The following is a 22040-nucleotide window of genomic DNA, read 5'->3' as shown; positions in this document are numbered from 1 at the left end:
ATGTAAAGAACACAATTAAAATTATAATTCTAACTTTAACATTGTAGCTTGGAGGAGTAGCATAATGTCCTTGAGAGTGCATTTAATATAATCTTCTAGGTCTTCCTTTTGGGGGCAGGAATTGGGACTAGAATCTTAATGTGGGCCAAGGAAACTGAGGTATGGATTGATAGCATGAAACTGATTAGAGGCAAGTTCACATGGACCTGGTGCAAAGGGAAACTTTTAATGAGTTTGCAAAAGCAACTTGCAATTATACAGCCCCTTTAACGTGGGAAAACCTCCCAAGGCGCCTCGAGATGCAAGAAAAAGTAAACGCTGAGTCAAAGTAGGAGAGATTAGGATGGGCGATCAAAGCATGGTCTAAGAGGAGAGGGAGGTGGAGAAGTGGAGGGGTCTGAAGAAAGAAAGACTTGTATTTATATAGCGCCTTTCACGACCTCTGGGCGTTCCAAAGAGAGAGAATCTGAGTGTGGGTCTATACTGTTCTACTGTTTTTCCAAATGAATTAAATTTTAGGATTTAAGTCAGATTCTGAGAGTACAAGAGACTAAATGACTAATTCACAGAGGGACTAGCAATAGTGTTTATTATCTTGGTGTTCATTTATAGGATTATTTTATTACATAATATATAAATATTTATATGTGTACTAAAGGTCCTGGAAGGCCCGCTTGGGAATTTACTACAACAAGACTAAAGTATCGTCGGCAGAAGGATCACTGAAAAGGTCTTCCACTCCCTGGTATCACCATCTGTCTCGTCGGAATTCTAATGATACACCCCGCCATATTAATTTTCCTAAATCTCCCATAGTGGTCCGAGATAATGGTAAAAGTTTTGAACAGGAAGAGGATCTGAACAACAGAGTAAATAAATTGAGAGGGATGGTGCAGCTACAGGGGCTCAAAGAATCCATGAGCATTGAGACAGTGTCTGTTTCTGGATTCAGCATTTTATTCACACTCATTGCACCTGACTGTGGAGCATTGACTGTCGCGTTCTGGGACTTGGAAACACAAGAAGTGAAATATCATCATTTTGATGGCCACTCCGTACCAGTGGAAGGAGATGGGAAGGATGAATTATGCCTGTTTCTCACAGGTAAGTGTCCGATGGTTTTAAAATAAATATTTGTGTAGTGTCTTCACCATATCTGTCAGAAATGTCACAAGCACTTCACACAATGAATTACTGTTTCAAGTTTCTTCTTTGTTGGCAAAACACTGCAGTCACCCTGTGCCAGCACTATCCCCCGGACAGCTATGAGATGAATGACATTTAAGCTGGTTTTTTTTCCAGTGTTGTAGGCAGAGGGAGGAATATTGACATAAGACACAGGCAACTTCCTGCTCCCCTCCCGATAGTTTTATGGGATGTTCTGGAACAATGCGAGCAGGCAGCCAGGATCTCAGTTCAACAACTTAACCCCTTCACTGCCACAAACCTCTGCATAGACTCATAGTTGACTGCAATGGAATAATTAGCATTTCAGCATTCACAATCTTTGGATGCTTATGCAGAGAACGGTACAATTCATAACGAGAACAGATAATTATTAATACTCTAATGCGGTAAGTTAGTTGTGAAGTGCCTACAGCACCAGACAGATGCTGTGGATTAAGCTGCGAATGAAGTTGTGCAGGGAAAGATATTTGGGATCAGCTTATGTCCATTTCTTTTTGTTCTTCATTGTTGTCTGGACTGTGCACTCAAAGTATTTTTGGGAGGGTGGAAGGGAAAGAATGCATCTCTCATCTCAGTTTGTCTTCGTAGAAATGTCAGCCTAGATTTTGTGCTCAAGCCTCTGGAATGGGACTTGAACCCACAACCTTCTGATTCAGAGGTGAGAGTGCTACCCACTGAGCCACGGCTGACACCAAAATTGGACTGCTGCTGTTTTCTATAGCTTCTGGAAGGTTTAGAAACATTATTACAGCATTGCAGTTTGAGCAGACTCTGGTAAGATGTCTCTGATCCATGCTATGATGTTTAGTCAGTATCCGGTCTTGGACCAGTCGGTTAACAAGCAAACTATTTTTAAATACAGCAATTTCTATGTTTATAATCCATTTACCTAATTTAATTTAGACGTTTTTTTTTACTTGTACCAGAAACATTTTCTAAACAGAGGGATCTGTTTTCTCCACACATTTGGTGTCCACCATATCCTTTTCCTTATTGTAAAGCACTTTGAGACGTCTTCCGGCAGGTGAAGAGTGCAGCATAAATGCGTGTTCTTATTGCTGTTGTCAGTCATGATGCTGCCATTGATGTGCTGATATCTCCCCATTAGGCCAGTGCTGTTTTTTTTCAGCCTCTAAGGGGAGACAGTTCCAACTGGACAAAGGCGATCAAGATACAAGTCTCAATTTCCAACAACTTACTTTTATAATAGAAGCTGCAGATCTTTCTTGAAGCTCACATCTTTGTAGATTTGGTTTAAGTTAATTAAAATGGATGATAGAAAAATAACTGAGGCACTGCAACTTGTCTTTTGACTAAATACAAAGTCCACATTGTTTAAAAGGCAAATGTCGTGATGTTATAATCCTTACTCTGATTAATAAATAGAAACTCCATACCAGGGCTAATATAGTGTATCTTTTTAAAGAAGTAAAGTTCTATTCATAATTGGAATTAATAGCATAATTTAATGACTTCATACTAAACATATTGCTCCACTGAACTGGTGTGACCATGCTGCATTGTTTTTAATGCAGTAATCAGATGAATATCAAGGCATTTGAGAGTAACAGCAATTCATAACGATAATTCTATGTGAATAACAAAGTGGGATTTGAATGTTGGATTTATGACATCCATTATTTTGTTTCTCTTTTTTTCTGCCCTCCTGTCCAGGAGTGCTGACGTAGAGGGGTATAGTCCCATGGACCCTGCTGGCCCAAGTAGCTATTTTTCATAGCTATGTCTTGACTGTTGTGTTGACAGGTTATTTGCCTATGGGTGACATTGAAAACAAGGTGGATCTTGTCCTCTCCAAACGTACACCTATGCACACTTTCAGCAGAATAAAAGCAATTGGGAATGGATATCCTGGCTGCCCTAATTTATAATAAATATCCCAAAGTATGCGTGAACTTGATTCGGTACAGACATCAACTTGCTTTTGTTTCTAATTTATTTTGTTTAGATGCTGGCCTATCCATGGTGGTGTTTGGTTTCTCACAAGAAGACCTGTTGAATCGTCTAATGATTTATGGGAAAGCAGGCATTGTGGACTCATTGTGCCATCTCAATCATTGGAATCGATGTTCAATTCCCATCCATGCATTAGAGGTAAGGGACTTGGGAGAGTGCAACAGATTTAAGAAAAATTAATAGCTTGCATTCTTATTACATTTTTCACTAAACTCTAACATTAACACTAACTCTAACATCTGGGTGTCCTCGTACATGAAACACAAAAAGTCAACATACAGGTGCAGCAGGTAATCCGGAAGGCAAACAGAATATTGGCCTTTATTTCTAGGGGGAGGGAGTATAAAAGCAGGGAAGTCATGCTACAACTGTACAGGGTGCTGGTGAGACTACACCTGGAGTACTGCGTACGGTTCTGGTGCCCTTATTTAAGGAAGGACATACTTGCATTGGAGGCAGTTCAGAGAAGGTTCACTAGGTTGATTCCGGGTATGGAAGGGTTGTCTTATGAGGAAAGATTGAACAGGTTGGGTCTATACTCATTGAAGTTTAGAAGAATGAGAGGAGACCTTATTGAAACATACAAGGTTCTGAGGGGATTCGATAGAGTAGATGCTGAGAGGATGTTACCCCTCATGGGGGAAATCTAAAACTGGGGGGGGCATGGTCTCGGAATAAGGGTCATCCTTTTAAGACTGAAATGAGGAGGAATTTCTTCTCCCAGAGGGTCGTGAATCTTTGGAATTCTTTACCCCAAAAAGCTGTGGCGGCTGAGTCATTGAATACATTCAAGGCTGAGTTAGACAAATTTTTGATCAGCAAGGGAGTCAAAGGATATGGGGAAAAGGCGGGAAAGTGGAGTTGAGGTAAAAATCAGATCAGCTATGATCTCATTGAATGGCGGAGCAGGTTCGAGGAGCCAAATGACCTACTCCTGCTCCTATTTCTTATGGTCTTATGTTTGTTAGGCACTGTTTAGAAAGGTGTTCCTGCTAATCCAAGTTGTGTTCATAGGTCTATAAACAGCAGATGCATGAAGAAAAACTTGTATTTCCTTCAACTGCTATGGCCTTGCTCGTTGGAACTCCCTCCTTAGCTTCCCTATCTTCAAAAGTCTTTTTGATATGGTTTTGCCCCCAGTGACCCTATTCCCTTTTCCTTCCCGCTTGGTGTATTCTCTCTGCTCTGTAATGAATTCTTGGAACGTAGGTACAGGAGTACGCCATTCAGCCCCTCAAGCCTATTTCTGCTCTAAGTAATGAGCACTTTGTAAATGTAAGATGGTTGTACTATTTCTACGTATGAATATCATTGAAGTGCAGTGATTGTTGTTATGTATGTCGATATGGCAGCCATTTTGCACACAGCAAGAGCCTACAAACAGAAATAAGATGAATGAATGGTTAATCTGTTTTGGGAGGTGTTAGTTGAGTGAGTAATGTTGGTCAAGACACCAGAGCTCCCTGTTCTTCAAATGGTGCCATGCGATCCTTAACGTCCCGTGAACCATCAAAAGAGGCAGACAGGGCCTTGGTTTAACGTTTCTTCTGTATAATGGCATCTCTGACAATGCAGCACTCCTTCAGTACTGCATTGGCGTTTCAGTCTAGCTTATATGCTTATGGGGCTTGAACCCTGTGGTAGTCTAGTGGTTATGTTACTGGAGCCACAACCCAAAGGCCTGGACTGAAGTCCAGAAAGAGAGTTCAAACCCCACCACATCATTTTGAGAATCTAACTTAGTTTAAAAAATCTGGAATAAAAAGCTGGTCTCAGTAAAAGTGACTACGAAGCTTTCGGATTGTCGTTAAAAACCCAACTGGTTCACTAATGTCCTTTTAGGGAAGTTTATAAGGTCTGATCGAAGTTTATAAGATATTAAGGGGAACAGATAGGGTGGATAGAGAGAAACTATTTCCGCTGGTTGGGGATTTTAGGAGTAGGGGGCACAGTCTAAAAATTAGAGCTAGACCTTTCAGGAGCGAGATTAGAAAACATTTCTACCCACAAAGGGTGGTAGAAGGTTGGAACTCTCTTCCGCAAACGGCAATTGATACTAGCTCAATTGCTAAATTTAAATCTGGGATAGATAGCTTTTTGGCAACCAAAGGTATTGAGGGATATGGGCCAAAGGCAGGTATATGGAGTTAGATCACAGATCAGCCATGATCTGATCAAATGGCAGAGCAGGCACGAGGGGCTGAATGGCCTACTCCTGTTCCTATGTTCCTATGAAACCTGCTGTGCTTACCTGATCTGGCCTATATGATATTCCTGTCCCTCCCCACGCTGGTTGACTCTTAACTGGCCTCTGAAGTGGTCTAGCAAGCCACTCTGTTGTATCACTACCTTCTCAGGACAACTAGGGATGGACAATAAATGCCAGTGTTGCCAGTGGCACCCATATCCTGAGAATGAGTAAAGAAAAACCCAACACCTCTGACCACAAGGTGAGAGAGCTACCAACAGTTGGGGAAAATTTTCTCTGGCCGCTACTTAAAGCAGAATGTAAACAATTTTACAACACCAAGTTATAGTCCAGCTATTTTATTTTAAATTCACAAGCTTTCGGAGACTTTCGGAGTCTCCGAAAGCTTGTGAATTTAAAATAAAATTGCTGGACTATAACTTGGTGTTGTAAAATTGTTTACAATTGTCAACCCCAGTCCATCACCGGCATCTCCACATCATTAAAGCAGAATGATAATTGTTCTTTTTGACTGCATTCACGATATTGCCACATAGCAATTCTTTCCCCTTGATGTTGCTTTAAGTCTCTCCTATTTAAAGGATTTATTAAATTCTCACCAGGTTATGCATGAAAATTGAGCATTTTGTTAACCCTCAGTCACATCTATATGTGTCTGCAAACACCACTTAATAACTTCTTAATTAAAAATGTTGTTACTGGATTTTCATGAAATTTGTTGAGTGACGTGATAATCTTCTACGTCATTCTGGATTTACACCAAACTAATTACATACCTTCCTCTCATGCATTTCTGCCTATTAATCAAAACTGGTCATCCTAGGAATTGTCAATTGCGGCATCTTGATTATTACTTGTCTTTCTTTTCTTGGATATAAGCACTGACATCAAGTTGTCTGGGAACAGTAGAACACATTGTAACTGAGCCAAAAAAGTGAAGTCATGAACCCTTTAAGAAATATTTATCAAACGTGCACAGTGACATTAATGTGTTTGGTTTGGTAAAATTCTCCTATATTTAGAGGAACCCGTTTGATTTACAGTGGTGGCTTTAGACACTTTGGAAAGCTGTTTTGTGTGACCTTTAGCCTGCTGTTGCTCCCTTTAGAGGGATTGAAAGGGATGTGACACCTCCTTACTCATGACTGCCTGTAGCCATGGTTTTTGGTTCCTTTCAGTACTATTGCATTTCTGCACTGTCCAAAAAAGAGAGAGATTTTGTTTTCATCAGAATATGAGTATTTCATATCTCAAACATTTTAAATGTTAAATCTCTGTATCCTGGTTTCAGCCAGGTTCTTAAAGGAAGGTAGTGATTTTCTCCAACCTTGCCCGGGGGTTAACTATCGCTAGTGTGTCCCTGTACTGGACTGTATGGCTACAAGACTGAAAAGGTAATGTGTTTGGTGGGAGAAACACTCGTATGGGTAGGGGGGCAATGGGGAATACATTTAAAACCTTTTTTATATTAAAAAGACTGGAGTGCAAATGTGTACTGTAAACTCTCAGTTCTGTTGATGTTGCAATTTCTTTTAACTTACACAATTCAAATAACATGAATGCTGAAGCTCATGACTGTATCTTGATTAACAAGCTAATCTTGCAATCCACTGTCTGAGATGTATGTTTTGAAAAGACAAAGCCTAGTGTGGGGACATATGTTCTCGCTACCCTGCCAGTAATGGCAAATGTGCGAATGGGTTGAGGGAATCCTGCTCATCTACTGTCTTCCCTTTATATTCCCTGGTACTTAAAGACTAGAAGGTGTCAGTTGACTGCTGGTTTTATCAGTGGATTGGAATTGGGGGGAGGGAGCAAAAGGGGTGAGGGTGAGGAAAATTAGTCGGGGTTTTCCACTCGTTGCTACTGGAAGATGTGCATGTGTGGATGCCTGGTGACTGGGTTAAGCATAGCTGTGCGGCCCCTCATGGTTGGATAGCCATCTGACACTTGCTAATGAAGAGCGGCTGCTCAGGTTTTGAGAATGGAAAGCTGCCAAGTGCCCATGGAACCAAACCTTGGCACAAGTCACTGCCTTCAGAAGAGGAAAGAGAGAGATATGCCGGTCAACTTTGTTGGTGGGATTAGTAATTCCCTCCCTGCAGGTCCATAATGTAATTCTGCTACAGCAAAAACATCTGCAGAGCATCAGTGCTGGACTGATGCCATTGTTAGCAAAATGGTGAAAACTCCCTTTTTGTTTGATCAGAAAGAATTTGCACACATCATTAAATTGCACACGATACTAGATTTTTTTTTCATATAAAGAAACAGACTCTCAAAATCTGAATTCCTCTCTAAATTTGAGCAGAGTCCAGATGTGTGACTGGTACATTGGTTGGGAATGGAAAGAGTAGTGAGGTCATGTGGATCAAGGGTGCAACTGCTGTTACTCGTCATTAAAGAAGCTTTCTATGTTTAAGCTCCACTACCTTAATGCCCCTTCCCTGACCCTTTTGGAATACTGCAAAGGATTGTGTTCAAGTTCTTAACTGATCAAGTAATTTTCAAACATTTGAATTTATTGTGCCTTTTTGTTTACTTGCAAGAGCAAGAATATCTGAGGTACCTTGTAACCATGGCTCTGGTCGTATGTTCACTACACTGTGGAGTGCTACAAAACCTGGCTTCCTGGGCTCAGAAAACATAACTACTATTACAATCCATTGTATAGATCACATCTTAATATAAGTAGGACCCATGCTCTATGGTTTTTAATCATTATTTTGCAGCACTATTTGTACGCTTGCTATTTTTAAAAATTGGTTTTACTGTACATTTCTGAAATTGCAACGTGCAATAATTTGGAAAAAAAACTCTTCACTGGAGTTATTGAGAATGTATGAAGCCTTAACATTTCATATAATCAGTCTGTTCCTAAATTGTCCAACTTTATGGAAAAGGTCAGTAAAAAATTAAACATTGTTCTTCTGTTTCACTCCGACATGCACCGATGGATATGTTCAAGAAGGCGGCTCACCACCACTTTCTCGGGGCAATTAGGGATGGGCAATAAATGCCGGCCTCGCCAGCGATGCCCACACCCCATGAATGAATTTTTAAAAAAATGTTGGAACAGGAGTAGGCCACTCATACCCTCGAGACTGTTCCACCTTTCATTTGGATCTTTGCTGATCTGTACCTCAATTCCATTTACCCGCCTTTGCTCCATATCCCTTAATACAAAGAGCTAACAAAAATCAATCAATCTTGGTCTTGAAAATTTCAATCGGCCCAGCTTTTGGAGGAGAGAGTTCCAGATTTCCACTACCTTTTATGTGAAAAAGTGCATCCTGATTTCACTCCTAAATGGCCAGAATTTGTGTTACAGTTACTTAAAGCACTTCGTTCCCTTGTAATCACAGACCATGTGTCAGCTATTGCAGTATATGTGCACAAAGTGCACTAAGTAACTAAAACCCTGGGAAAGCTATCTGTAGAAACTTGCCCTGAGGAAAGTCCTAGAGCTGCATTCTCAACCGTAACCAGGGAAATGGCTTTAAATTCTTTTAAAGTACTTGCAGTGCTTTTATTATCTTAGTAAAAATGTAAAGTAGATATCCAGATCACAGCTGGGAACATGGCTATATCGCTTTTCACGAGGAAACGGGGTGGAAGGTTGGGGGAGTTGGGGGGGGGGGGCGCGGGGAATGACAAAATCTATTCATGCTTGGATGGGCTCAGGATTGGAGAGGGGTGGTAGGAGATAGTATCCAATTAGTTGCCTAATGTTTACAGGAAGTGTGCAGGTGGTACTGTGGAGAACAGTGTCATAAAGAGGTAAATTTAAAGTTGATTGGTGTGATGGAAATTATATGGCAGGAAGTGCATGATATGGGGCTGGGGGGCAGTTGATGAAGGCAAGGAGTCCTGTAGCTTGAAAGTCCTGGGAAATAAAGAATTATAGCAGGAAATAGTGCTACAAATCTTGATTTCAACGCAGGGAGGGAGGAAGACTGTAGGATGGCAAATCTGAAGCTTGGAAGGAGCCAGAGTGGAAATTTTAAGAGGGACAATATTAGTTTCAATAAAATGGAGTGACATCATTAATGGGAAGGGTAGGAGGTGAGAGTGTGAATCGTCAATCAGATGACAAGCTCGGTGACCCTGTTTCATGAGGGCCCCATCCAGTATGTTCTGGTGTATGATTAATGGGTGACGATTACCTGACTTGTAAAAATAATTTGTTGTACTTTAATATCCTAGGCTGGAATTGAGAACAGACAGCTGGACATGGTTGATTTTTTTCTGAAGAGCAAAGAAAACCTATTTTGTGCCCCTGCAGGATTTCTGGTGCAGGAACATTCTGGAACTGTGCTGATATCTCGGGTGCCGTTAACAAGTAAGCAACCTGGATATTTGGTGTAAAATGCAACCTATTCAGTGAGTGTGGACAAAAATTGTGCAGTATGTAAAATATCTGCCACAGTTTATATTAAAAAAAAATCCATTTGTTACCCAACATATCTTGCTGTTTTTTGTTGGCTGCCACACAAAATACTTTGTGCATCCCAGCAGTCAACTAGTTCCAGGAACAGGAGTAGACCATTCAGCCCCTCGAGCCTGTTCTGCCATTCAGTGAGATCATGCCTGATCTGAATTCTAACTCCATTTACCCACCGTGGCTCTATATCTCTTAATACCCTTGGCTTGCAAAAATCTATCAATCACAGATTTAAAATGATTGAGCTAGCAACTACTGCTTTTTGTGGGAGAGCGTTCCACACTTTACCACCATTTTGTGTGAAGAAGTGTTTCCTGAGTGGCATAGCTCTGATTTTAAGGTTATATCCCCTTGTCCTAGACTCCCCACCAGAAGAAAATGTTTCTATCTACCTGATCAATGCCTTTCAAAATGCTAAAAATCTCAATCAAATAGCCCCTTAACTTTTTATATTCCAGGCAATACAAGCCTAGTTTATGTAATCTCTCCTCATAATTTAACCCTTGGATTAATAATTAATTATTACTTAATTTTGCCAAATCATTAATTATTCAGTGAAGATATTGTGCAGCATTTACCTGCTGTAACTGGATGTCCAGCAGCAAAAGATGCAAGACCAAAAACTACGTGTAAAAATCATTGTTTTTATTAAGTGATTACGAACCAATAACTGCACCAAGGAGTTTAGTCATCTCTTTATATATAATCTGTTCAATCTCCAGCCTCATAGTGTGATGATGTCCGGATTCCCCAGTGAGACTACTGCCTTGCTGTTCACACCTGCATATCTGGTGCTCTTTGGAGCATCTGGAAAAGAAAACTGAATAAGAAATGAAATATGAAAATTGCCTAGTATTGCATGTTTTTTTTCCTCTGATGCTGAAGTACCATTATTGTTGAATTCCTGACCACATCCTCTTATTATTTATTATAATTATTGTTGTAAGATTGATGCACATCCTTGGCCTCAAACCATGTGAATAAATGCTTCTGTCTGGGAAGTACAACAAAAAATAAAAGTTTCTAAAGGGTTACAGAACCAAGGCGGGTAAATGGAGTTAAGCTACACGTCAGCTATGATCTATTTGAATGGCGGAACAGGCTCGAGGGGCCGAGTGGCTAACTATATTTTCCTATGTTCTTAATTTGGTGTCTGGGAGCTCCTATTTATAAACAGTGATTTGGTTTGCCTGTATTCTACTGTTTCACAGCACTGAATCTACAACATTGGGTTTCACATCCTTGTACAAAAGGTAGTAAAATACACTCCTGTCACAAGGTAGAGTTCTGGAAGTTTTTTCTCTCTCTCTGGTACCTGAGGTTTTATCACTCAACTATGGCATCCATGCTCATCAGCTAGCCAAATGTAAAACACTGAGCCATAGAGACCAGAAGGCCCCAAGTTTGATTTCAGAGCTGTGCTGAGCTAGCCGATCTCAGCTGGGGCACTGGGGTGATACAGTTGGCCTTCATGTTCCTCGGTTATAGGGGGAGAAAAAAATCAGTCAGAGTTTCTGCTCCTGATTGCTATCTGGCAACCTCCTATTTTAAAAAGTGCCTGAGAACAGGATCAAGCTCAGTTGTGATGTATCCATGGTCAAAAGGGCAGTTGTCACTTGCTGTGTAGACTTGCACGGGAAGAATGCTGACTTGGATATGGTATTGGGGGGGCTTGTGAAACTGTACCCCAGCAAGGCGAGTCCCTCAGGGCAGGATGAGAGAGAGAAATTCTGCTGCCTTCAATTTTCTTAAAGAACTATGCATTTGCCTATAAGCAGAATATATAACTTAACTGATCCAGCATTATATTCAAGCTGATGAAAGATCTTGGGACTCGGATTTTGATACTGTTTTGCATCAGCAAAGCTTGAGCTGTTATTGATTCATCAGATTTCCCCCCCTCCCCACTGCATTTGGAAAATCCTACGAGCTGTATTTTTTGCAATGGATCACAATAGAAATCCATAAAGTAGCATAGTTTATTTTGTGTTTCTCTAACAGTCAGGATACAGATTCAATTACAACTTTTTTTTCTTTGTTCATTCCCCTCTTCATGTAGATGTTGAAGAAATTAAGCCAGCTTTAGATTTGCTGTGTTCAGCCATCAGGGAAAATGATTCTGAAACTCAGAGCAGACAATTCTCTGAGCAGCTTCTGAACCTTACATTGACCTTTCTCAACAAACAGATGCAAGAGCTCCTAGTGCAGCCAGGAGGTGAGGTGCCTTGATGAGGTTATGGATTAGACTGAATAAATTGCTGTTTGCAGTCATTAATGCCTGTTACTCATTCAAGTGGGGAAACAAAAAGTGAATGTGTGCATTTTGTGATAGTGTCATTACATTTTTAAAAAAAAAGTTATTTGCCTTTCTTCTCCCACCTCATGTTATACCACGCATCATACCACCCCACGTCAGAGAAGTTGACCCGCTCTCAAGCTACTGCCAGTGCTGCCCCTGAATTCTGTGTGGGAGTGACCATTAGTGTGATCTCAATAGGCAAGCACTTAGAAACTCATTGCATATGGAATTGTGGATTTGAACCTGCTCATACCACTCTGTTTCACTAAGCCAAACACTGTTTAACTAAGCCAAACACTGATTCATCAGTGAGCCTAGTTTTTAACAACTGATCTAGCACCACAGCTTTCTTGTTGATGACTGGTTGATTCTTCACTGAATTAGGACATACATTATTTCATGGAAAATGTAGATTTATTTGTTTCATGGTCTTTAAAACACAGCTCATCTTCGAGTTTTAAAATGGTTCTGAAATTTGGTAACAAATTGCATTTATATAGCGCCTTTAATCATAGTAAATCATCCTAATGTGCTTCGCAGGAGCATATTCAAACAAAATTTGATTTAATAAGTGGCCGATTATAGTTATTACAAAGCCGTTTTTGGAAAATATTATAAAATTCAGAATCTACAGTGCTTGAACCTTGTGCCTGGAGAAGGAGGCAGCAGTGTTTATGTTGCAGTGAGTGAGTGGCGTGACTCATTTTGGTGATGTTTTTGTCGCAATATTTGGCACATGTAGGGAAGCTTGCCAAATGCTTTAAATTAATACAGATTTTGGTTTTTTTAACCCAGATTTATTCCCTTTTCTTATATTAACTATTCTGCTGGATGATTAACTGAATTGAACAGATGATGCAAGAAGCATGGCTAAGGTCTAGCTCACTCTGAGTAGGCATTAGAAAGAGTAGCATACGTTTTACCAGAAGGCTTATAGGGCTCCTCTGTTGTCAGTAAAGTTAATTTGAGATTTATCGTAGTTGTCAAAATGCTGCTTTATATTCTAAGTTACTGAAGGAGATTTAGCGGTAGCCTATTTTCATATTTTTTTAGTTCCTTTTTAAAACTGTATATCATAGAATCACAGAACTTGCAGCACAGAGGAGGCTTTTTTGGCAAATCGTGACTTTTCTCTGATTCTATTTTTCTGTCTTTTCCTCATGTCCTTTTTATATTAAAATACATAATTGCCAAAGTTTCTGCTTCAATATTCACATGTGGTAAAGGCTTGTGTGGATTATAAACACTGGCATAGACCAGTTGGACCGAATGGCCTGTTTCTGTGCTGTACGTTCTATGTCAAGCATTTCAAGTTCTAATAACCCTCTGTGGGAAAACAAATATTGTAACTTCTCCCCCTCCTTTGTTTGTCTGGAGACAATCCTAAATATATGCCTACCTATTACTGATTGCTAGCCAATGGAAACAGCCTTTCACCATGTACCTTCTTAAAACCTTTTATCATTTTAAAAACCTCTATTAGATTACCCCTTAACCTTCTATTTTTCAGTTGGGGGGGGAAAAAAAAGACCCAATTGTTTGAGCCCCTTCAAAACTATATAGCCTTTTTTCCCCGGCTTGTTCTAGTGAATTTTCACTATCCTTTCCGTGGCTCTGATATCCTGCCTGTAAGATGTACAGGTCTGGACATCCCAATGCTCCCAACTATGGCCTAACCAATATCTTGGACAAACTCAATCAATTTCTTGCTTTCTCATTCAATGTCATATAAAACTCAGAATCCCATTTGCCTTTTTATCTGCATGCCAATCTGCCACAGAATCACTCATTTGTGCTTTTGTCACTTCTAGACTCAATTATTCCAATACCGTCCTGGACAGCTGCTTGTCCTGCAACCTCAGCTCATCTAAAACTCTGCTGCCGTATCTTATCCTGCACCAAGTTCTGCTTGCCTATCACCTCCTCCTTGCTGATACACGTTTGCTCCTGGACTCCCAGTGCCTTGAATTTAAAAGTCGCATATTTGCGTTAAAATCCCTCCATGACCTCGCCTTATCTCTGTAACCTCCTCCAGTCCTACAATCTTCCCCCATCCTCTGAACTCCCACTTCCTCTGACTCCAGCCTCTTGAGCATCCACTCCCTTCTTTATCCCACCATTGGCAGCCATGTTTTTAGCCTCTGGCCCCATGCTCTGGAATTCCCACCCTGAACCTCTCCTTTTTAAGACTCCTTAAAACCCAAGCTTTTGGTCACTCCTCCTAATGTCTCCTTTGGTTCGGCATCCAGTTTTTCCTTACAGCTCTGTGAAATGCCTTGATGTTTTTTCTACATTAAAGATGCTGTATAAATGCAGGTTTTATTGTAACTGCTCCTCCTCTACTACCTCTTCCATCATTCTGTTAAGAATCTAATTTTTTATGGTACACTTTGTTTCACTGTTCTTTTTCCAAACATTTCACATTTCTCTGCATTGAACTGCCACTTAGCTAACCTTTCTATGTCCTTCTGCAATCTCCTGTATTCTCTCTGGTAATTTATCATGCTCCCTAATTCAATATTGGCAAACTTCAATATCTTTCCTTTTACGCTTGCGTCCACATCATTTCTATAAAGGGAAAGCAAGAGGTCTCGACAGCGATCTCTGGGGCACACCAAAACCAACAAATTGTCAATCAAAAATCATCCGTCTACCTGACTCTCTTTTTCTTTCCCTTAACCATTGCTCTATCTATGCTGCTACATTTCCTTCAGTATCATGCTGTAATATTTTCAATAGGTCTCCAATATGGCACCTTATTAAACCATTTATGAAAATCTGTATATAATCAATATCCACTGCATTCCCTTTCTCTGGACACTCAATAATTTCTTGCAAAGTTCAATTAAATTAGTTGAGCAGAACCTACTATTTATAAATATATGCCCTTGTAATGTTTATTAATTTATTCACATATTGTGGACTTAAAGACTAGCACAAACATCCCAAGACCAACTGGATATAATTTCCTGGTGCATCCCTTGAACAGTCCCAATTTTGGACCTCAATTCCCTCCACTATACTGAGCAGTATAGGTGTTAAACCCCTCCCTCACCATTGAGTAACATCTTGGTCCCACTTTGTGCCAAACCTCATGGTGAGCACAGTTTTGACCCCTCCTACCCCCGCTGGCGGCATTTCCTGTTCCAACCCACCCACTGGGTCCCAATCCCTAGCATCTCTGCCCTCATGACCCAGCGGTTGCACTTGCACCTCACAGGTTACCCTCAACTTGCTTCCTTTCCTCTTTTACTGTACCCCTCCGACTGCATTTCCCATCTACACCTTCTCCCCCCCCCCCCCCCCCCCCCCAACCCCCGGCTGGATTTCCCTTTTCTTTATAGCTGGCTGATGTATGTCTCGATTTTCCCCACCCCATCAGCATGCCTTCCTCTACCTCCCACGACCTCCTTCCTCCCCACTCCCCCATATTGATTCCATTTTCATATTGGTCTTGACAACCCATGTGCAATGCCACAGGACATTAACTAGTACTTTTTGTATTTCTCAGTTTTCTTTTATCATCCCTCTATATTTATCAAATACCTTTTTAAACCTAATTTTTGTTCTGATCTCTCCATTTTATCCATGGAGCCCCAGTCTTTGATGCCCCTTCTTTATTCCTATTCTGAATGCATTTTATTGTTACCTTATCCATCTAGAATTTAAATAATTCTCATAGCTAGTTTGCTGTTTGGTCTGCCATTTTTCTCTCAAGTTAATGTTGAGCTAGATCCCCTTTTATCCCACTAAAATTAGCTAATATCCAGTCCATCGTTATCTTTGATGCCCTAACCCTTTGATGCCTTTTTCTTTTTCAATGTAAACTTCATAACTATTTCCCAAACGTTCTCCAACCTTCAGACCACATTTATTATTTGGCACTGAATATTAATCACCATTGTATACAGTGAAGCATTTTGAAGATATTTGAAGTACACAATATATGTAGTACCACTTTAAAAAAAAAATCAGTTTACAATCACTTGTCTAGTGGAAAATGTTTTTTTAAAAAAATTGTTCTCTGGTTGTGGGTGATGCTGGAAAGGTCACGTTTATTGCCCATCCCTAGTTGCCTTGAGAAGGTGGCACTGGGTTTTCTTCTTGAACCACTGCAGTTCTTGTGGTGATGGTGTTAGGTAGAGAATGCAAAGATTTTGACCTAGTGACAATGAAGGAGCAGCAATATGTGTCCTAAGGTAGAATGGTGTGTGATTTTGTTGTACTTTTCCTTGATATTTTATTATTATTAAATAATGCCGTCTCTCTTATTCCAAAAACAATGTTGTACATCTTCAGAGTTGGACAAATACAAGCAAAAATGTGTGGATTATCTCACTGGTTATATTATTGAGCTCCGTAAATTTATGAAGAAATATCCTCGAACGGCACCAAAGGAGAGCGTAACTGGTGACTGTCTGGATGAAGAATATTTATTACCGGATGGTAATCAGGCTTATGGAAAGTGGAAGAATCTAAATACTAATGTAAGTACTTGGCCCAGTAATCAGTTAACTTGTTGTATTTTGAAACTAATAGCACATTGGTTGAGAAATAATGGCTATACAGTGATTGTTTGTAATAAACGGGAATGGTAGTGGTTATGTTACTGGACTAGTAATCCAGAGGCCTGGCTTCGTGCGAGGTCAAATCTCACCATGGCAATTTAAGATTTTGAATTCATTTTTTTTTAAAAAGAAATCTGGAAATAAAATAAAAAGCTGTTATCAGTAAAAGTGACCGTGAAACTGTCAGGTTGTCTTAAAAACCCAACTGGTTCACTAATGTCCTTTTAAGGATGGAAATGTGCCGCCCTTACCTGGTCAGGGCCTATATGTGACTCCAGTAGTTGATTCTTAATTATGCTCTGAAGTGGCCTAACAAACACTAGAGATGGGCAATAAATGCCAGCCATGCAACTTTATATATTTTTTTAAAAGTTATCTTTCGTAATGCAACCAAACTGCGCTGGATATTCTCTGGGGAAGTGGGTTGAATGTTGAGGATTTATCCTTGAATGGATGGGCTAGTGCAATATTTCGATTAACTTTTTTTTATTGAGTAATTACTGCAGAAATAAATATGCATCGGATCTAGATAACATTAAAGATACATTTATAAGAACAGAGTTTATCAATAAAATACTCCTTCCCCCTGAAACCTCCCAAACCCCTTGTTTCTGTTTGTGGAAAATGGGATGTAAAGGCTGGTAGTAATTAGAAAATCAGAAAAATTAAGTGCATTTTATATAAATTATAATGTTGTCATATTGATGGTGGGCAAAGCTGGATAATTACTTTCCAGCTTCAGTGAGCAGAGAAGCAAAACCACTCATTAACCTGCAGATAACAGCACTTTGCTGCTCCCTTTATCACCAGGCCTTTATTGATTCTTTCTGCACTGACCTGTTACAACTCTGCCACCCCCAACTTACTAACTTCCATTCCTTAGCCTATATCCCAAAGGTGGAATTTATTCTTTTGTAGCAAAACAGTGAGCATTAAATCAAGTACTTCATGAAATTAAGTACTTCATGAATGACTGCAGTGCAAATTGAATCATCATAGTGACTCTTCTTAAGCCTATATTTTCTTCCCCACACTAACACATTTATTTTAAGCAAGCTAACACCAGTGTTAAAATAATGACGATGGGGAAAATCTAGCATTTAGTGTTCAAATTTTATACGGTTAGATTACATTTTTTTTAAATTTGAAATTCTCGTGGTTTAATCTTCGCAGGAAGTCATTCGTGATGCTATACTGAACAATCAGATCCCCCGAGCTCAGGGCTACTTCAGAACCCAACAGAAACCTACGAAGAATCTGAACAAACTTATGCAAGCTGGTTTAAACCTGACCTATGATTGTCTTTTAAAAAAAGACCTTCAGGAGGCTACGGAACTTCTAAAGAACATGGTAAGTATTGCACAAAAAAAAAATGATGGGACTGTTTACTCAGTTCTGTTGTAAAATTAATGGTGAGAGTTGCTCCAAATATTTACAGGATGTATTGACAGAAAATGGAGGTGAATAAATATTGTGGAATTCACTGAAACTATATGTTCATAGAATCATAGAAAGTTACGCCACAGAAAGATGCAATTCGGCCCATCGTGTCTGTGCTGGCCGATAAAGAGCTACCCAGCTTAATCCCACTTCCCAGCACTTGGTCTGTAGCCCTGTAGGTTACGGCACTTCAAGTGCATATCCAAGTACTTTTTAAATGAGTTGAGGGTTTATGCCTCCCACCCTTTCAGGCAGTGAGTTCCAGACCCCCACCACTCTCTGGGTGAAAAAAATTCTCCTCAGCTCCCCTCTAATCCTTCTACTAATTACTTTAAATCTATGCTCCCTGGTCACTGACCCCTCTGCTAAGGAAAATAGGTCCTCCCTATCCACTCTATCTAGTCCCATCATAATTTTATTTACCTCAATTAAATCTCCCTTCAGCCTCCCTTTGTTCCAAAGAAAACAACCCTAGCTTATCCAATCTTTTCTCATAGCTAAAATTCTCCAGCCCTGGCAACATCTTCATAAATCTCTTCTGTACCCTCTCTAGTACATCTTTAATGTGACCAGAACTGTACGCAGTACTCAAGCTGTGGTCTAACTAGTGTTTTATACAGTTCTAGCATAACCTCCCTGCTCTTATATTCTATGCCTTGGCTAATAAAGGAAAGTATCCCATATGCCTTTTTAACCACCTTATCTACCTGTCCTGCTACCTTCAGGGATCTGTGGACATGCACTCCAAGGCCCCTCTGTTCCTCTACACCTCTCAGTATTCTCCCATTTACTGTGTACTCCCTTGCCTTGTTTGCCCTCCCCAAATGCATTACCCCTCACTTCTCTGGATTGAATTCTATTTGCCACTCTTCTGCCCTCCTGACCAGCCATTGATATCTTATAGAATCATAGAATCATAGAAGTTACAACATGGAAACAGGCCCTTCGGCCCAACATGTCCATGTCGCCCAGTTTATACCACTAAGCTAGTCCCAATTGCCTGCACTTGGCCCATATCCCTCGATACCCATCTTCCCCATGTAACTGTCCAAATGCTTTTTAAAAGACAAAATTGTACCCGCCTCTACTACTGCCTCTGGCAGCTCGTTCCAGACACTCACCACCCTTTGAGTGAAAAAATTGCCCCTCTGGATCCTTTTGTATCTCTCCCCTCTCACCTTAAATCTGTGCCCCCTCGTTATAGACTCCCCTACCTTTGGGAAAAGATTTTGACTATCGACCTTATCTATGCCCCTCATTATTTTATAGACTTCTATAAGATCACCCCTTAACCTCCTACTCTCCAGGGAATAAAGTCCCAGTCTGTCTAACCTCTCCCTGTAAGTCAAACCATCAAGTCCCGGTAGCATCCTAGTAAATCTTTTCTGCACTCTTTCTAGTTTAATAATATCCTTTCTATAATAGGGTGACCAGAACTGTACACAGTACTCCAAGTGTGGCCTCACCAATGCCCTGTACAACTTCAACAAGACATCCCAACTCCTGCATTCAATGTTCTGACCAATGAAACCAAGCATGCTGAATGCCTTCTTCACCACCCTATCCACCTGTGACTCCACTTTCAAGGAGCTATGAACCTGTACTCCTAGATCTCTTTGTTCTATAACTCTCCCCAACGCCCTACCATTAACGGAGTAGGTCCTGGCCCGATTTGATCTACCAAAATGCATCACCTCACATTTATCTAAATTAAACTCCATCTGCCATTCATCGGCCCACTGGCCCAATTTATCAAGATCCCGTTGCAATCCTAGATAACCTTCTTCACTGTCCACAATGCCACCAATCTTGGTGTCATCTGCAAACTTACTAACCATGCCTCCTAAATTCTCATCCAAATCATTAATATAAATAACAAATAACAGCGGACCCAGCACCGATCCCTGAGGCACACCGCTGGACACAGGCATCCAGTTTGAAAAACAACCCTCGACAACCACCCTCTGTCTTCTGTCGTCAAGCCAATTTTGTATCCAATTGGCTACCTCACCTTGGATCCCATGAGATTTAACCTTATGTAACAACCTACCATGCGGTACCTTGTCAAATGCTTTGCTGAAGTCCATGTAGACCACGTCTACTGCACAGCCCTCATCTATCTTCTTGGTTACCCCTTCAAAAAACTCAATCAAATTCGTGAGACATGATTTTCCTCTCACAAAACCATGCTGACTGTTCCTAATTAGTCCCTGCCTCTCCAAATGCCTGTAGATTCTGTCCCTCAGAATACCCTCTAACAACTTACCCACTACAGATGTCAGGCTCACTGGTCTGTAGTTCCCAGGCTTTTCCCTGCCGCCCTTCTTAAACAAAGGCATAACATTAGCTACCCTCCAATCTTCAGGCACCTCACCTGTAGCGGTGGATGATTCAAATATCTCTGCTAGGGAACCCGCAATTTCCTCCCTAACCTCCCATAACGTCCTGGGATACATTTCATCAGGTCCCGGAGATTTATCTACCTTGATGCGCGTTAAGACTTCCAGCACCTCCCTCTCTGTAATATGTACACTCCTCAAGACATCACTATTTATTTCCCCAAGTTCCCTAACATCCATGCCTTTCTCAACCGTAAATACCGATGTGAAATATTCATTCAGGATCTCACCCATCTCTTGTGGTTCCGCACATAGATGACCTTGTTGATCCTTAAGAGGCCCTACTCTCTCCCTAGTTACCCTTTTGCCCTTTATGTATTTGTAGAAGCTCTTTGGATTCACCTTTGCCTGATCTGCCAAAGCAATCTCATATCCCCTTTTTGCCCTCCTGATTTCTCTCTTAACTCTACTCCGGCAATCTCTATACTCTTCAAGGGATCCACTTGATCCCAGCTGCCTATGCATGTCATATGCCTCCTTCTTATTTTTGACTAGTGCCTCAATCTCCCGAGTCATCCAAGGTTCCCTACTTCTACCAGCCTTACCCTTCACTTTATAAGTCCACAGCTTTCCTCCTCACTATCAACCACATGGCCAATTTTTGTATCATCTACAGACTTCTTGATCATGCCCCTACATTCAAGTCCAAATCATTAATACATACCACAAAAAGTAAGGGACCCAGTACTGAGCCCTGTGGAACCCCACTGGAAACAGCCTTCCAGTCACAAAAACACCCGTCGACCATTACCCTTTGCTTCCTGCCACTGAGCCAATTTTGGCTCTAACTTGCCACTTTCCCTTGGATCCCATGGGCTTTTACTTTTCTGACCAGTCTGCCAAAATCTGGCCTTGCTAAAATCTATGTAGGGCTGGTACTGGCACTAAATATCTCAATTTGTGTTAAATTTTGCTTTGTTTCTAAAATGAGTTCTTGACCTGACTTATGAAATCAAGAAACTTGTCATGTCAGTTAGTTTTCAGTTTTTCTATTGCAATAACCTTAGTATTCAGGCAGTTAAAATGTTCTAGATATGCCACTTTTAATAAGCCATTAAGAATAATTCCTCTGTGCCTCTCTTTTCCCCCCCCCCCTCCCCCCACCCTGATATTAACTTATAGTTGCAGGCTGTGTAGTCCCATCAATTTTTCTACTCACTTCTGAAGCACTTTTCCTTCCCCACTGCAGCAGACGCAATATTGAGGTTGAGAAGAGAAGCAAAGCAGCCACTTCATTCTGTTTAGTCATGCTTAGACGTTTGACTCCTCTGAAGGCTAAAAAAAACCTTGCGTTTATATAGCACCTTTCATGTCCTCAGAATGACCCAGAGTGCTTCACAATGAATATAGTCACTGTTGCTATGCAGACAATCGTGGCAGCCAATTCTGCACACGGCAAGGTCCCATAAATAGCAGCTGAGGTAAATGGTATTATGAAGAGGGAGGAATCCAGCGAGAATGCATCAGAATATACAGATTTATGCTGAATTCCCATTCTGCGCAAGGCGTTGCTGAGTGA

At 40.7% G+C, this 22040-nt stretch overlaps 1 protein-coding gene across 1 annotated transcript in view; it reads left to right on the top strand.

Annotated features, from left to right (window-relative positions):
* Positions 1-22040, top strand: part of spg11 (SPG11 vesicle trafficking associated, spatacsin) — a 123415-nt gene that overhangs the window by 12067 nt on the left and 89308 nt on the right. Inside the window, exons 6-11 of the mRNA XM_067971294.1 lie at positions 659-1104; positions 3155-3300; positions 9578-9713; positions 11875-12030; positions 16414-16601; positions 17856-18032. Coding sequence (XP_067827395.1) covers positions 659-1104; positions 3155-3300; positions 9578-9713; positions 11875-12030; positions 16414-16601; positions 17856-18032 — 1249 coding nt within the window. The remainder of the gene's footprint in view (positions 1-658; positions 1105-3154; positions 3301-9577; positions 9714-11874; positions 12031-16413; positions 16602-17855; positions 18033-22040) is intronic.

Source organism: Heptranchias perlo, chromosome 34, assembly GCF_035084215.1.
Source record: "Heptranchias perlo isolate sHepPer1 chromosome 34, sHepPer1.hap1, whole genome shotgun sequence".
NCBI classification, from domain to species: domain Eukaryota; kingdom Metazoa; phylum Chordata; class Chondrichthyes; order Hexanchiformes; family Hexanchidae; genus Heptranchias; species Heptranchias perlo.
This window is presented reverse-complemented; position numbering and strand designations above follow the sequence as displayed.